Genomic DNA, 16,539 nt, shown 5'->3' on the forward strand with positions numbered 1-16,539 from the left:
GGCTGCTTGTTCGTCAGACTTTGTCACTGGCTGACTGGTCACAGGTGTTGGAGAGAGTTGGGAAGAGGGTGGGGATATACTCCTCTCATCTTCCCTTAAGCCACACATCCTACACAGTTATGTGAAGTGTAGTTGCAACCTCCCCCAATTTATTTCCTGCAGGTATCATGCGTTCCAGTATTGTGTATATTAGCCCATTTGAGTTACCTTGGTTCACTTGTTCCCTATACTTTCCAATTTTGCCCAATTGAAAGTTATATTTCATTCCATTGTTGAACAACTTTATCATTGGGAATATTTTCCTTGTGTCTGAACAAACCAAACCATATCTTCTATATGCCAACCTTTCAGATACATGAAAGCAACTATCATGTTATCTACCAGGGACGTGCGGTCAGGGGAGGCAGGGGAGGCAGAGCCTCACCGCTCTCATCATGAAAAGGAAAAAAGGGGAAAGGGAAAAGGCACACGTGGTCTGAATCCCCACCTTCCTGAGTCAACATGAAGGGGACCACGGAGCGCGAGCTGCGGGACCACGGAGCGCGCTCCGCGCTCCTTTTCATGTTGACTCAGGAAGGCAGGGAATGGGACCACGTGTGCAGGAGGCTGAGGCTGCCTCAGCCTCCTGCACACATGGTCCCGTTCCCCGCCTTCCTGATGACGTCACCAGCCTCACCAGCCATAAACCTCACCGCACATCACTGTTATCTACAGTATTCTTCAGACTAAACATCCTCAATGGTTCATAGAATTTTCTTTCTAGAACCCTTAAAATTTTAACTGCTGTTCTCTGAACATACTCCAGTTCACCAAACTCCTTCCTAAAATGTGTGCACTGGACACAATATTCTAGGACTGATCTTATCAACACTATGATTTCAACCATGGAAGTGAGCAAAATAACCCTTGTAGTCAGCATCATTAAAAAACCCTTGTTTCTCATTTTTATAACACATTGATTTGCATTCCTCATATGAAATATCTACACATAAGATATAATATAGTGTTTATTGCTTTTAGATCAAAAATTCTTCAATGTTTTATATTTAAAACATTGTTTCGAATTAGAATTAGTTTCAGATCCTAAATTTAATGATATAGTCTTCTTGTCATGTTCACTAGAACAGTAATGGCAAACTTATGGCACACGTGTCGGAAGTGGCACACAAAGCCATCATCACCTGTAGCTCTTCCAGGTTCCAGTGCACACATGCGTGCTGACCAGCTGGTCTTCGTGTGCGCAGGAGCGCTGGAAACCAGAAGAGCAGGTGACCGGCACGCATGCGCATGCTGAAAACTTGAAGCTGCTCTTCCAGTTTCTGGCATTCCCTCGCCTGCGCACGTGTTCCAGTTTCGGAACTTGGTGTCGAAATTTTTTGCCAACACTGCACTAGAATATCACAGGAATTCTAGTGATAGAACTTAACATAACAGAACTTTCTTAATCAGACTGAAATAATGAGATATCTTGATTACACAAATCCATGTTTGCCTTTAAATATTTTAAAAAAACTGTTGCCCACTTTTATTTTGTCTGTCTTTTAGGTTTGCAAACTTTTATGCTGAGTATATGAAACTCATGGGTGGGACCCTTAAATTGCGTGGGAATTCAAAAGCATAGGTCTATGATAGCACATTATACAATGCATAATGAGATTTTTAACTTTCCAAAATAGGCAATAGGACAATTAAAACTGCAATGTATATTTAAGTATCAGATCCTTGTTTGAATTAAGAACTTTAAAGCTCTGCTAAAGAAGAAAGGACAAAACCAGCCTCTGTCTAAGGTTGCTAAGCAATATGATACTTTTTAAAAGGGAGGTGGAGGATTGACATTTAATATTTGTAATATGGAAGTTGTTGAAATGTTAGCTACAGAGGGTTTTCTTAAGCAGCTGCAGTGAAACAAAAGATATGGCAAATCACTATGACAGATGCATCTAAGGCTGATGCTGCATATGTTTCATTTAATACTTTAGATCTATATTTTTCTTCCAGCTTGGCTTATATAGCTATCTTAAGCAATGCAACTTACAGCAAGAACAACAAACAAAAATCCTTCCAACACCCACAACTGATGCTTAACAAACAATTTTCAGTACATCCAAGGATATAGTCATTGGCCTCAATCTGTAGCAGTGCAGGTTCAGAGGATCCTGTCTATTAGCCATTTGACAATGATATTTGAACTGTTATATCAAAATAATGGATGAACATAGAACACAGGCATTATTGCAAATGTCTGAATGCTTTGGCTTCCTTCAAGGGAATCAGGGGAAATGTACAATTGCCAAGAAAACAAATGGGCATTTCCATGAAGTTCATAGGAGGCAAATAGAAACTGGAAGAAGAGCGTATTTTCAAAAGCACTATTTATGGCCACCTCGCCAGCTCCCCCTACTGAGTGCCTTCAAAATTTACCTTAGCTCAGAGACGGCCTTGACACAGAAGCTGCTTTGGATACACTTGAGACTGAGACAAATGTAAAGCTCGGTTCTATACAACAGCCCCCTTATGCATAAACACTCCTCTACACTCCTGTTCATATGGGAAACAGTGATGTAGCAATAAGGGAAAAAGTATGCAATCCTAAACTGATGACTCCGAACTCTTAATTTAAATTGCTTATTCCTACCACTCTTCTTGCATCTTTCTAAGAATGGATTTTCTTTCTTCCAAAATAATGGAAAACAGGTTAATTTCAAGAGAGCATTTATTAGAATGAAAAGACTTTGTCTTGAAACCAAACGATTTCTTCATTTCCTTATAAATCCTATATGAAACCATTTTGTATAGTTATTTACTCCCCAGCCTCCTTCAACTCTGCAAAAACAATTTAAATATTTTTTTTTTCATTCATAAATGTAAAAAGTCACTTGCAAACATACAACAAAAAAGTTTAAGTTAGAATAGATACAAGGCAGAAATAAAAAAGAGAAAATATAAGGAACAAAAAGAAAAATGTAATCACATGTATACTGCTTTTAAAATGAAGAAAATAAATGAAGAAAATAAATACAAGAAGCAAGATAAATCTATAAAAAATTGATTCATAAAGAATTTAGAGCTAGGGCTAACCAATGATACCAAATTACACAGCTTGAACAAAATGTCAGTTATTGTTAAGAGCTTCAAATAGATTTGTTTAAATGTTCTTTAATTAACTTATTCATTCACTGCTTTTCAGATATAGACTCTCTTCTTGTGTACTTCTATCCAACATACCACCCCCATGCCTTAGAAGACAATCAAACTTAAAAAGAGAGTGGGAAAAAATGTGAGGCAAACTGATTATTAACTATACACGAAGACTGTGACAATCAAATATTCAGGCTCAAATTTTGGAACCTGCTGTGGAAACTTGGACAGCAATTAGTCAAAGAAGACACTGATATTGAGACAGCATGGCACCTGGAATGAGCATGGCAGATGTCAATTACAAATGGGGGCTGGTTGTTAACAGTAACTCTGACTGTGGGAAAGCTTTACATCATATTGCAATGGAATGACCCATCAGAAGATTCCCAGGTCCCTGCAAGAGTTACATCATTTCAAAGACACTGGTATCCGATGACTAAATATTCTAGATCAGTGATGGCTAACCTTTTTCTCCTCACGTGTCAAAATTGCACCCCCCCCATGGCCCATTTAGGGCTTAGCAGGCCTCTCTGAAGCCTCCTAAAATAAAAAATGGGGTGAGGGGGGGCACGCCCCCATGGCCCATTTTGGGCCTAAGAGGCCTTCCTGAAACCTCCTGGTGGTTGACTTGTGCTTTCCCCACCTTGCGCACATGCATGTGACCCCCTCGCCCCCACGCATGCGCGCGCGTCTCCCACATGTGCGTCAGAGACCCAAAAATCAGCTGGCTGGCAGGAGGCGCGTCTGGTGGAGCTGAGCTGGGTGGCAGCTCATGTGCCCACAGAGAGGGCTCCATGTGCCACCTGAAACGCGTGTGCCATAGTTCGCCATCATGGTTCTAGATATTCAGCCATGGGCTTAGCAATTGTAGTAACTGCTGATTCATAATTTTATTAATCATTTACATTATGCATTTAAAAATAATTCAGATACTGGTGATTATATTCTGATGCACATTTTATATGATGTTTTTATGAATTTTATGCACTAATGCTGTAATCTGTTATACAGGTAATCCTCAGTTTACAACCATAATTTAGCCCAAAATTTATGTTGCTAAGTGAGTAATTTTAAAGTAAATTTTGCCTCATTTTATGGCTTTTCTTGCCACAGTTGTGAAGTATATCACTGCAGTTGTTAAGTGGAATCTGGCTTTCCCATTGACTTTGCTTGTCAGAAGGTCGCAAAAGGTGATCACATGATCCTGGGAAACTGCAACCGTCATAAATATGAACCAGTTACCAAGCATCTCAATGTAAATCACATGACCATGGGGTTGCTGCAATGGTCATAAGTGTGAAAAATGGTTGTAAGTTACTTTTTAAAGTGCTGCTGTAACTTCGAACGGTCACTAAGCAAAATGTAGTAAGTCAGGAACTACCAGTACTAGATAAAATAAAGATATAGACTCCAAAATGCTACATATAAAATAAAATTATAAAGCAAAGCAAAATAAAAATACTGCAATCATAGACAATCCTATCTCCGTACTGCTTGTGCTTTGGTTCTTAGTTTTATCTAATTCTCTTATTAATTTTGATGTTTTTATATTTATGGTTTTATTGTATTGAAAGCTTCCCACTGTCATTTTGGATAAGATGGGAGCAAAATCTTCTTTAAAGGGCATCTTCATTGCACAGAATTCTTTACACTGCAAATACATTTTTCCATTCAGTCAAGCAGCTTGTCTGTGCACATTTAAAATGGGAAGGACACTTTGTAGTGATGACCGTTTTCCTTCCTCTGCCCCCCACTCCATCATAACACATTCAAGCTCATCTCAACATCAAGCTTGATCATTGGGTAAATAGGGCATCTGGGTACTTAGATCACGGTGTCTTTCTTTCTTTCTGTATCCTAAATGTGTCAGTTCACTTCATGTACTTCATGTGGGATATTGGGTAATGTAAGTTAGCTTTCAGATTATTTTAGATGAGTGTTCCTTCCTTGAATAGAATAACGTAAGTGCATCTGCAGTAAAATTCAGGCTTTAGTTGAGGCATACTGGTCCAAATGTGCTAACCACTTAGGACTGTGATCTAAAGAAAAGTTGTATTTTGAATGAATGCAAGTCATCCTGTTAGTTAAGTAAAATGGACAGGTGGAAATGAGATGACAGCCTACAAAAAAAGTGATTCAGCCAAGGAAGAGTGAGAATGATTATTGCTTGGCATCTGGTTAGAAAAAGGTAGTTTCAATATGGCCAAAGATGAATCTAAAAGCAGTACTTGACTGTGATGAAAGATTGAGAGAATTAATGAAGGATCTGTGAACGATGAAAGGTTTTGAATGCAAGACAGAATAGTTATTGTTACTGTTGAAAGCAGAAAAATGGACATGGAAGAAAACTGCAGAAAAGAACACCTGCAAGTTCTGTATGAAAAAGAAACATTACTCTATTAATTAATGTCTCAAGTGAGTGAATGGAAAGCAGGCTTCAAGAAAATTATGCTGAAACTTTTTGTAACTGATTGAAAAGAGTTATGTTACAAAGAGTACTACCGTATGCAGTTGTACTGAAGTATTATGCTGTACTATTCACATGCAAAGGCAGAGGTTATGAAGAAGTACTGAGAACTGGGTGGGTATAAATTAGTTAGGTTGTCTTCTTTTCCTTTTTTCTTGAGCTAGATTTCTTTGGTTTACTATTTTTACTCATTTTCTGTACTTTATATATGCTTACCCTGAGACTAGCTGTGTGTGTGTGTGTGTACGCATGGATACTTTAAAGAAATCATACAGTACTGTACCTTCTGACACAGAGAAAAACTTACAAATTCAGTAATCAGCATGTAATCAATAATTCCTATAAGCAATCAACTAGGCAATAGGGTTAGGAGGAACCAGATCTCAGATTGGAATTTGTTTTGTTTTATTTATGTGTATACCATCTTTATTATATTTTACAAATAACTCAATATCTTATATTGAGATGATATGGAGAGAAAGCAGGAAAGCATTCTATAGTACTACAGGTAATTCTTGAGTTACAACCACAATTGAACCCAAAATATATGTTATTAAGTGAAACATTTGTTAAATACGTTTTGCCCCATTTTATGAACTTTCTTGCCACAGTTGTTAAGTGAATCACTGCAGTTGTTAAGCTAGTAACACAATTGTTAAGTGAATTTGGCTTCCCCCATTGACTTTGCTTGACAGAAGGTCACAAAAGTACATCGCATGACCGCAAGACATTGCAACTGTCATAAATATGAATCAATTGCCAAGCCACCAAATTTTGATTGATATTTGATCCAATTTTTCACACTTATGACTGTCGCAGCATGGGGATGCTGCAACGGTCGTAAGTGTGAAAAATGGTCATAAGTCACTTTTTTCTATTAAGGCAACTTTGAACAATCACTAAAAGAACTGTTGCAAGTAGAGGACTACCTGTATTTTATTCACCTTCTCTCTATACATATATCTTCAGGAAATGTTGGGAATGTTTAAGAGTGAAACAATATAAAAAAGTGAATGCAAGCAGGTCTCCTTTTTAATGATACAATTTTACAATCAGGCAATTTTAATGGAACCTGCTTATTATGGTTGCAAGTCATGATGGTCTTTAAGTAAGGCATCCACATGACCACCTCACAACAACTGTCATCTCTGCTATCCCAAATGTGGATGTTAAGTGTTAATTTTGGAGCAGCTGCTCCAAAAATGGCACTCACTTTCAAGACAGAGCCACAGAGTCTAAGGATATTGAGGGGTAGAGCACCCTGTTCTTCCACAATACGAATTCTGGACATCTACAGAAAGTGAGTGATTTGTTCTGGGGTTCTGGAGGAGTGTGGGATCTGGTGGGATAGGATGGGGTGGTAGTGTTAGGCTGGGGGGAGGCTGGGGCTGGCGCAGCATCCCTGTGATAGATTGTAAGAAGCAAATCTGCCTGGATTCTGTTTTTATGTGACCACAGGAGTGGTGCAACTGCTGTACCTTTAAAACTGAGTCATAAGTAGCTTTTCAGAGGTAATTTGGAATGGCCACTAGGCAATAAGTCAAGGACTACATGTATGTCTGCATGTGTGTATATGAAAATGAATGGTGGAGGTTAGGGTTAAGAAAGGAATTGGAGTACAAGATTCAGAAACCTATCTTAGTTTTCCCATTTATAATATGTCTTTTAGTAATTAATTCCTGTCTATTCACCCTACTTTTACTTTTCTTTCCTAAATTCTAAATATCTACCACAGGAAAAAGTGAATGCATTAATTGTCTCTAGAAATAACATTTATTTTCAATTACTAATTGTATTGAACTTAACAATGCACAACGCGGACAAGAAAAAAAATCTAGTGCTTGATTCCATCTTATTGCCCTATTAGCAGCCAATCCTGTTCTGACCTTTACCACTATACCAAAACTATAAGAATTACAATCAGAATGCCAAAATATGCTTTTTTAAAGGTATGAAGATGGTAACTATCAGTAATCTATGGTGTCATAATTTAAATCTGTACTTCAAACAGACTTAAGAAATAAAACTAAAGTGTAAAAGAAATAGGTCCCTGCTGCAGTATCGGCTTTTGTTAAGATGAGGAGGGAAAGGAACAGTGAAGCAGAAGCTGAAAACTTTCCAAATACACATCCTGGTGGTTGTGAGCAGGAAATGTAAGTTCTAACTAAAAAAATCTATTGAGAATACAATATAGCACAGCAGAACACATTGCTTTTCACAAAAGAAATTGTATTGATGCAGGACAGTTACCACTTATGTTTACAGGTTACTTTTGCATTGTTTTACAAAAATGCATGCCACCTAGATCCAATTTTTGTCAATGGTCAAAATGAAATAAATAAGAAGGTATCAAACAGTGCCAAAACAAACCAAAGAAACTACAACAGAATCAAAGTCATAAATTTTTCAAATTAGAAAAAGAAAGAAGGCAGGAAATTCCAAGAATTAAATTGTAGCCAGAGGACAGAAAAAAGACTACAGGAACTCCTCAACTTAGGACAAGTGTTAGGTACTTGTACTAACTGCAGTGGTTTCCACCAAGGTCCTCTGTTCTGGCAGGAACAGAGGTTTAATTCTATTGGTCGAAGGGTCTGACAGCTCCCTATAAAAGGGCTGCTGTCAGACTCAACCTTCGCTGGATTGTTCTCACTTGTTGTAGTTAATAAAGAGCTGTTGCTACTGTTAGGCCTGTCTGTGCCTATCCATTACCCAATCTAACAACAAGAATTAAGACTAGAATTTTCATTAATAATAATAATAATAATAATAATAATAATAATAATAATAATAATAATAATAATAATAATAATAATAATAATAATTTTATTTGATTAGCCACAACCCTCTCCCGAAGGACTCGGGGCGGCGTACAATCAAAACGGATAAAAATACACATAAGACAAACATATATACAAAAAGAACAGAGACATATACATATTGTAAGTTGTTGTGGTCATAAGTTAAGTCAGACCAATTTTACAACCATTTCTATAATGGTCATTAAGTGAACACTGAGGTTGTAAGTGCAAACCATTCTTCCAAATGGCATTCCCCCCCCCCCCAATAAACTGACAAAAAAGATTGCAAATCCTCATCACATGACTGTAGAACACCGCAACTGGTCATAAATGCAAGCTGATTTCAAAGTGCCCGAATTGCAATCATGTGACCATGATGATGATGAAAGAATCATAAATGCAAGGAATGGATTTATTTCAGCACCATCATAACAGTTGCTAAATGAATGGTTATCAATCTAGGACTATCTATACAATCAATTGGCTTGCTACTTTCATATTTGTTTCAGATTCAGAGGTATGCATTCATATTTACCTTTTGAAGTGATTTGCCACGACTCCAACCAGCTCCCCAATTCTGTTCTCATTAAGTGAATGCATACTGACAAGGCAGACAATTAGATCTTGGTTGTCTTTTGTATGGAAAACCACGAGCTGATCCTTTCCATTAGAGATACTCAGTCCTGTTAGCTGCATGAAACAAGAATGTTAAAGCTAGCAACATTTTATGCTGTAGTATATGTTTTATAGACTAAAGGCAAGGGTTTTTAGAGTATTTGTTGCCTATGTAATCTATTATACAATGGTTCTCTTAGGCCAGATTCCCATGTGTAATTAACCATGGAAAAATTGTCTCTCAACAATATCAATTTTCCCATGTCACTTTGTCATTGCCCTTACCATCTTGTCCCCAGTCCATGAATAAGAAGATTTTGATAATTAGCTCTATTGCCTGGGTGTCAAACTTGCCATGTCAGGTTGCCGTTATGTGGCATTTTATGATTCCCCCCCCTTCACAGACTGGGTGTGGCCTGCATATGATGTATCCAACCTGTGGGCCGCCAGTATGATACCCCTGCTCAACTGCTATTCAACATTCTCCAAAAGCCTCAATGTTAAAAAATAACAAAAGTATACATATACAAGAATGTTCCACTATATTTAGATTATCCCGACCATTAATTTCTTAAGGAATCTAAAAAGATCTCAGATTAGATTAGATTCTATTGAAGCATAAAAAGAAAATGTCAGTTTAATCTTCTAGAACTATCTGGATGGAAAAATTAAGATTAAATCATGTTCTGTGGAACAGAAAGCAGGTGTTATAAGAGAACCAAAAATAGCAATACTTATAGGTAGAAATGACAACTATGTAAAACCAGTTTAAAGCCTATTTATTCAAGCAAGTACACTACATTATTAGCATCTCACTTATAAGGTTCACTAATATTTCATATTCAGTTAAAGGAATCCTCAATTTAGGCTGCATCGTCTCACAATGAGATGAAACTGAGGAGGAAAATGAAAGTGCTGTTGGAGAATTCTGGGTTAACATTACATGTAAATGCAGTCTTGGTCTGTAATTGGTTTGGTAATTTTTGAAACAGAAAGGTAATTAATGTAACCTAAACCTAGGAATGCTATCGATTTAAATTTATTCTAATAGTTGGGAGTTGGCTGAATAATGGTGGTTTGCCCTAACAGGACACACTGAAGCAACTGGACAATTGCTTTGTAATATACTTTACAATACATTAATCCACATTCTAAATATCCAAGTTGACTGCAGCAATTAATCCTGGTTCATTTTAATAAAAATGTGTGTAGCAACAGTAATACTAAGTACAACTTATCTTTTTAGTAAAAACAGTATATTATACATTAACAAACGAAATTTTTTTAAATACAGCACACCCTTACTAATTATAAAGTGAACATATTTTTCCATATTTCAAAGTTTCCTCCATCTTGGAATGTTTATCTTGCAACAAGAATATAATCATTGTTCTCATCCAAAAATAACTGTTTCTACTTCTAGAAGTCAAAGACACCCCAATGAATATTTCTACTTGGTGATATTCCTTTTTTATAAGGTTAGAAGTGACAGGTATAGCTTCCTAAGCTAGAAAACAAGCTGCAGGAAAACCAGACATCAGCTGATGCCTGCTATGGCAACAGGTTCCATGGGGATATTGCAATGTTGACAAGAAAGCTTTAAAAGCCATGATAGTGAACATGGATTGATAGACAAATGAAGCTCAACAAGGCTGGTTTCAGTACAGGCACTGTATATTATTTAAAATTAAAAATGAGATTTATACGTGGAATAAATAGACATCAATAATTAAATATTAATCTCTTCACAAAATTTCTAAGGAAACTAATTCCCAGGGCTTCTCTCGAAAAATAAAAGCTACAAACAATATATTAACCATTTATACTATGAAATAGGGTGGATAAAAAAATAAATATAACTGGCTTGATGTTTTTCAACTAAATAGCAATTTAAAACCTTGAAGTTGGTAGTTTATTTATTTTTAAGTATTTCAATATAATAATAAGAAAAAAAAACACTGTACGGGGCAAAGTCACCCACATAGAGCCAGTATGTTGAGAGTAAGTGTTTGCTAATTATGCCCCGTTGATGCTAAGGAACTAGACTAGCTATGCCACAGAGTACATAGCAACCATTATTGAAAACATTCCCATAACCAACTGAGGAGGAAGAAGAGGGATTTTATTTGAATATGCTGATCATTTCATTTGTTCCTCTCAGTTGCTTTTTATTCAAGTTGTACCTGGATCTGTTATTATATGCATTCTTATAATTAGCAAAACTGATCCCAGCAATTGCTAAATTATGTGTTTACTGGAGATTTTAAGCTTTAAGATGAAGCTAGGCGAAACACCCAAAATGCAATTCTAAATATTTTAAATGCCTTCATTTCTTCCATAAGAATTCTTGTTCTCATTAAATTTAAATTCCAAATTTCCTTGGGGGAAGTCAAGCTTATTGTTAGATAAGAAGGACCAGTACATAAACTAAACTAATTATAAATTGGTTGGAAGTAAGCTTGATGGAGCATCAACTCCACACATCTCCCTTAAAGGAATGAACATATGCTAAAAGAAAAAAAAAAGTCTGACTAATTTTTTTTTTTTTTTTTTTTTTTATAATAAAATTTTATTGGTTTTTCAAGATTTATAGGGAAAAGGGTAAATGGACAGGTATACAAATTTTGGCAGTTGCAAAGTGTGTGAGGCCCCCCTCCCTCCATACCCATAGTATACATTTAATATAATGCATTAGTATATAATTGATTACAGTCAGCATATTAGTTCTATTATTAAATTCAATCAAATTAAACATTACAGTATAAAATCCAAATATAATTCCATTTTCACTTTCGGTCAGTTTATAATAATATGATTTTCTTGTTTATTTGTGTGATCTGAGTCTTCTTGCTATTGCCCCATCTCCCTCCACTGGCAGAGCTCTGGCCCCTCCCGTGTCCTGCGTGTCCGTTGTGGTATCTGGTGGTTTCTCTAGGAATGTTTTATTTTTTTCCATAAAGGCCTGCGCCTCTATGGGTGAATTAATTCTAATTCTTGTCTCCTCCCAGAATATCAGCATACCTTCAGGCATCAACCATCTAAACCACACCCCTTTCTGGTATAATTTATTCGCTAATTGCGAATAATTTTTTCTTTTTTCTCTAATCTTCTTAGGGATCTGCTTCAGAATGGTTATCTCCATATCATGATATATCAATGCTTGCCCCCTTTGTACACCCAGAATTTCATCTCTTGTGCTTTTTCTAAGAAATTTAATATGAACCTCCCTGGGTACATTGTGTGTTCTAGCGTAAGCTGAATTCACTCTATAAACCAGATCTATATCCCACCCCATCTGTTGTTTTTCTTTGTGTGTGTAGTCAGCCAGAATGTTTGTCATGATGTCCCTTATATTTTCCCCATCTTCTTCTATAACATTTTGAAATCTAAGATAATAGGACATTCTCTCAAATTCTAATTTCATCTGTTGGATGTCAAGATCTTTGTTCCCTTTCTGCACAGCTTCCACCCCCCCCCTCACCTCCTCCACCCCCCCTTCCACAAGATCCAGTCTCTGTGAGTTCTTATAAATTTGGGCTTGATTTTCTTTAATTTCATCTTTCATTTCCCTTAGCTGTTTCTTGATTTCCTCCTGGCCCTGTAAAATTTGTTGAAGCATTTGTTGAAAGTCCATCTCTATAGTCTTAGGTTGCATCAGTTCTGTTATCTTGGACTGTGTGGCTGGACTGGATGTTACAGATGTTGGAGCAGATGTGGCAAAGCCAGATTTCCCAGGAGGTGGTCTTTTGGATGCCATCCTTTATAACATTAGAAGTTCAGTCCATATATAAGATAAACAGTTAGAAAAGAAGGGTAGCCAGGTGAGGTCCGGGAGCAGAAGAACCAGGCAGAAGAGAATCTCTCTAATAAGTCTGGCAATAGATGAAAGGTTTCCCCTAGAAAGTTCAAAAAGACCAATCCACAAGAGATTCCTCTGGGAGACACGGAGACAAAGACCGGAAGCCTGAATTTTAAAGGTGGAGTCAGGTTTCACAGTTCATAAAGACAACGGAAGTGTGCCATCTTGCCCTGCCAGTTTTGGGCACAGAGGCATATCAAAGTTTTAAAAAGTTCCAAAGATCCTCAAATCTCAGTAAATAGTGAAATTAAATTGCAAAGAAAATCATCCAACCTGGGTGAGGCTTCATTCGTTGGCTCTCCCCCCTCCTCCTTCCCCGGGGGCTGAGAGCAAGATTATTCCTCGCCGCTTATCCAAGGGGGGGGGAAACCCCCCTCCCTCCAGCCGCGCCTCCAGAATACTCCGAAAGTTATTTAAAGAAAGCTAACTAGTTCTTTGTGCAAAATAGGGCATGAAGAGAGAAGCAGCCTCACCGCACCGCAGCTGCTTCCTTCACTTGCTTCATTCTCCCGACGGCTTTAGCGAGGCGCGAAGCGCAGAAACGCGAGGCGCCCTCCGATCTAGCTCCCCGGTGCCTTGGGCGCGCGAGAGACCTCCCGCCGGCCGCCGCCGATGCAGGAGCTCCCCGCGATGCCGCCCCTCCGGCAGGACCCCTCTGAGGGGTGTCCTGTGCCCCCCAAGGAGTGGGGAAGCCCACCGGAGAGCCGGAGCGGGCAAAGAGCTGCCCGTCGCCGCTGCCGCCGGAACCGGAACTCAAAAGTCTGACTAATTTTGAAAGGCCAATATGTAAGATGATTTCATTAAACTTTTCACTGTAAGAATGTTAATGTAGCATACAGAAAGCTGTTTCTCTCTTGGTCGTCTCTAAGCCAAAATTAACTGCTAGGAAAGAAAAAAACTTTAGGAAGTTTCTCACAGCAACTAATTTGCAGATAATTTGTTTATCTGTATCTTCAAGAGAAAACTCATAAACACTGAGGTTTTGGCCCTATCGTGAGGTATACATTTTAAGAGTCGAAAATGGACCATCCTATTTATCTTAAAAATAAATATTTTTATTCTCTCTCCCTTCTCTCCCTCTCTCTTACAGCTACTTAGTGTTTTCACTCTTAACAGTGTCAAAAAACCAAGCTATTTTAATATGATTTTGGCATATTTTAATTGTTATTCAAGACAAGTCATTCCCAAAACAGGCAAAACTTCAACAATAAATTATAATTGGAGAAATGTATTTCCTACCCTAGGGCACCTACTCAACTCCTGAAAGAATTGTTTGTGAGATGAAGGAACAGAGTTTGCAGATGATATCATTGTTTTTACTTTAAAATGAATTCTGACCTTTTAACTTGGAATAAGCCATCCTGCACTAAGCAACTGTGTGAACATACAGCAGGAAAACTGAGCAATATAGCAATACAGACTAAATGATTGCTATGACAATAGGAAATGGAAGGAAGGTCAGTAGGTACTTGTATGATTACACTGAAAAGTATGGAGATCATAATGAAAGAATAGGTACAATAGCTAAAAGCAAAATTTGGATAAGGGTTTCAAAATCTACTTCTCTGGTTGGGATTGTCAACGTTATTTTAAGATGACCACATTCTGTTAAACCATGCTGAAATCTTCAACCACTGGAAATTATATATAACAAGAAAATAGTACAACAAATGGAAACTTCCTTATTGTATAACCACATTTTTTTTTAGCAAGTTACAATGCATAAAAATATCCGGGAAGCTAACAGAATAACACTTACATTATACAGTGGGATAGTTTTCATCACTTTGTATTGCTTTATAGGGTCCATCTTATAAAGGTGTCTGTCAGTTATAAAAATTGCTCGATCTTTTATCTTATTGAAGCGGTTTACCTGAAAATAATCAAAATTCACGCTAGAATTACAATTATTGCCTTAAAAACAATATATTACACACAAACTTAAAGAATTATTGTTGTAAAAACCAGAATCTTGGTCTGCATTATATAGATCTCATTTGAAAATAAGATTGCTCACTGGAATTGTTGACATTTAAATTTTAATATTTCAACATCAACATACATTAGAGTTCTGAGAACTTTTTTTTTTGGATTAGCTGTTTGAAGTCCAGGTTGCTACAAAGGAAATCTGACAAATCTTCCTTAAAATGTATACATTTTATTTTACAGAATTGAATTTATATATATATAAATAATAATAATTTATATATATATATAAATAATAATAATTTATATATATATTAATAATAATAATTTATATATATATAAATAAACAAAATAATTTATATATATATATAAAAATAAATAAATAGCATTATAAAAATTAGTATACATTTGTGTATATTTATATAAGCCTTTTGTAACAATATCAATTTAAGGTATTCTTTTGACATACAGAACACTGAACTACCCCATCATTCACCAAACAATTTGGCTTTTTTGATCTGACAATTTTTTAAAATTTTGGCCATGCAGCTGTGGAGTATTCTTCTTCTAGGTCTCACCCTAGGAAACGCTAAAAGACTAACCAAAAACAATGATTTTTTAATAATCTGGCTATCAATTAGATGAGTAAAGGAAATATTTTTCCCACTGAGTAATCACTCTGTATCATGAAATGATGGTTGTTTGGCAGAGAGAATGTCAGATATGAGAAAGAGAAAGGACAGAACATTTTAGTCTTTTTTCCTGAAACTTTCTCTAATTTCAATAAACTGACCTGCCTTGCTAGCAAAACATCATATTTAAATTATACCCCATTTCATTATTAGAAATTTCCAGGAGTTAATCCGAGATAAAGAGCAAACTCATATTTTGGCTTAAAAGACTAAAAAAATGAAACCTACACTATGGCCCTCATATAGAGTTCACGTTCAGGAAATAACTCCAACTTTTGTTTCTGGTATTTTAGAAACAGGATATAATGAGGACTCCATGTTGAGAATTGTAATTAAGTGGAAAATAGAGCAGCCAGATTGCTTTCTAGCACCCGCTCTATTGATATACACCAGCTTTTCATGAACTGCTCTAACTGCTAATTATTTTTGTGACACATTTCAAGATGTTCAGATCCTATTTATAAAGTTTCAAGTAGATTGGAAGCAGGAATACCTGACACACTGCCCACAAAGAGTCTTCTGTATGCTCCACAATCAAGGCAGACTAATTTGGCAAAGAGGCAGGACAACGTTTCTTAGAGATAGGACCCTGTCAAGCTTTGCTCCCTATAGGGCTCTTGCTGGAGAACCTCTCTCCATTCAATTTCAAAAACACCAGAAGTGTTTTTAACCAGTGTATCTGAGACAAACAGCCTTCAAATCAAGCAAGATTGGTTCCCAGTACACAGCATGTGAGGTCTTTTCAAATGCGTACTGCCGTTTTCTATCTCTCCGCCATCACAATTTTGAAATTTTGCTAGGTCTTAAATTTGACCAGCTGCATGTACTATCTCTGCTGGACATCACAAGAATACTCCCTCAAAGGTAGTTCTCAACTTACAACTATTCATTTAATGACTGAAGTTATGACGATATGAAAATAGTGAGTTGCAATCAGTCCTCAGATTAAAACTCCTGCGGCATCCCCAAGGTTATATGATCAAAATCCAGGTCCTTGGCAACCGGCATATATTTACAATAGTTGCAGTACCCCGGAATCATGTG

At 36.9% G+C, this 16,539-nt stretch overlaps 1 protein-coding gene across 1 annotated transcript in view; it reads right to left on the reverse strand.

Moving 5' to 3' along the window:
• Positions 1-16,539, reverse strand: part of LOC309401879 (unconventional myosin-Id) — a 133,327-nt gene that overhangs the window by 39,805 nt on the left and 76,983 nt on the right. The window contains exons 20-21 of the mRNA XM_081971190.1: positions 14,637-14,750; positions 8,939-9,093 (exon numbers count right to left, since the gene is read on the reverse strand). Coding sequence (XP_081827316.1) covers positions 8,939-9,093; positions 14,637-14,750 — 269 coding nt within the window. The remainder of the gene's footprint in view (positions 1-8,938; positions 9,094-14,636; positions 14,751-16,539) is intronic.

Source organism: Natrix helvetica (genome assembly GCF_964273705.1).
Source record: "Natrix helvetica genome assembly, chromosome: Z".
Classification (NCBI taxonomy): domain Eukaryota; kingdom Metazoa; phylum Chordata; class Lepidosauria; order Squamata; family Natricidae; genus Natrix; species Natrix helvetica.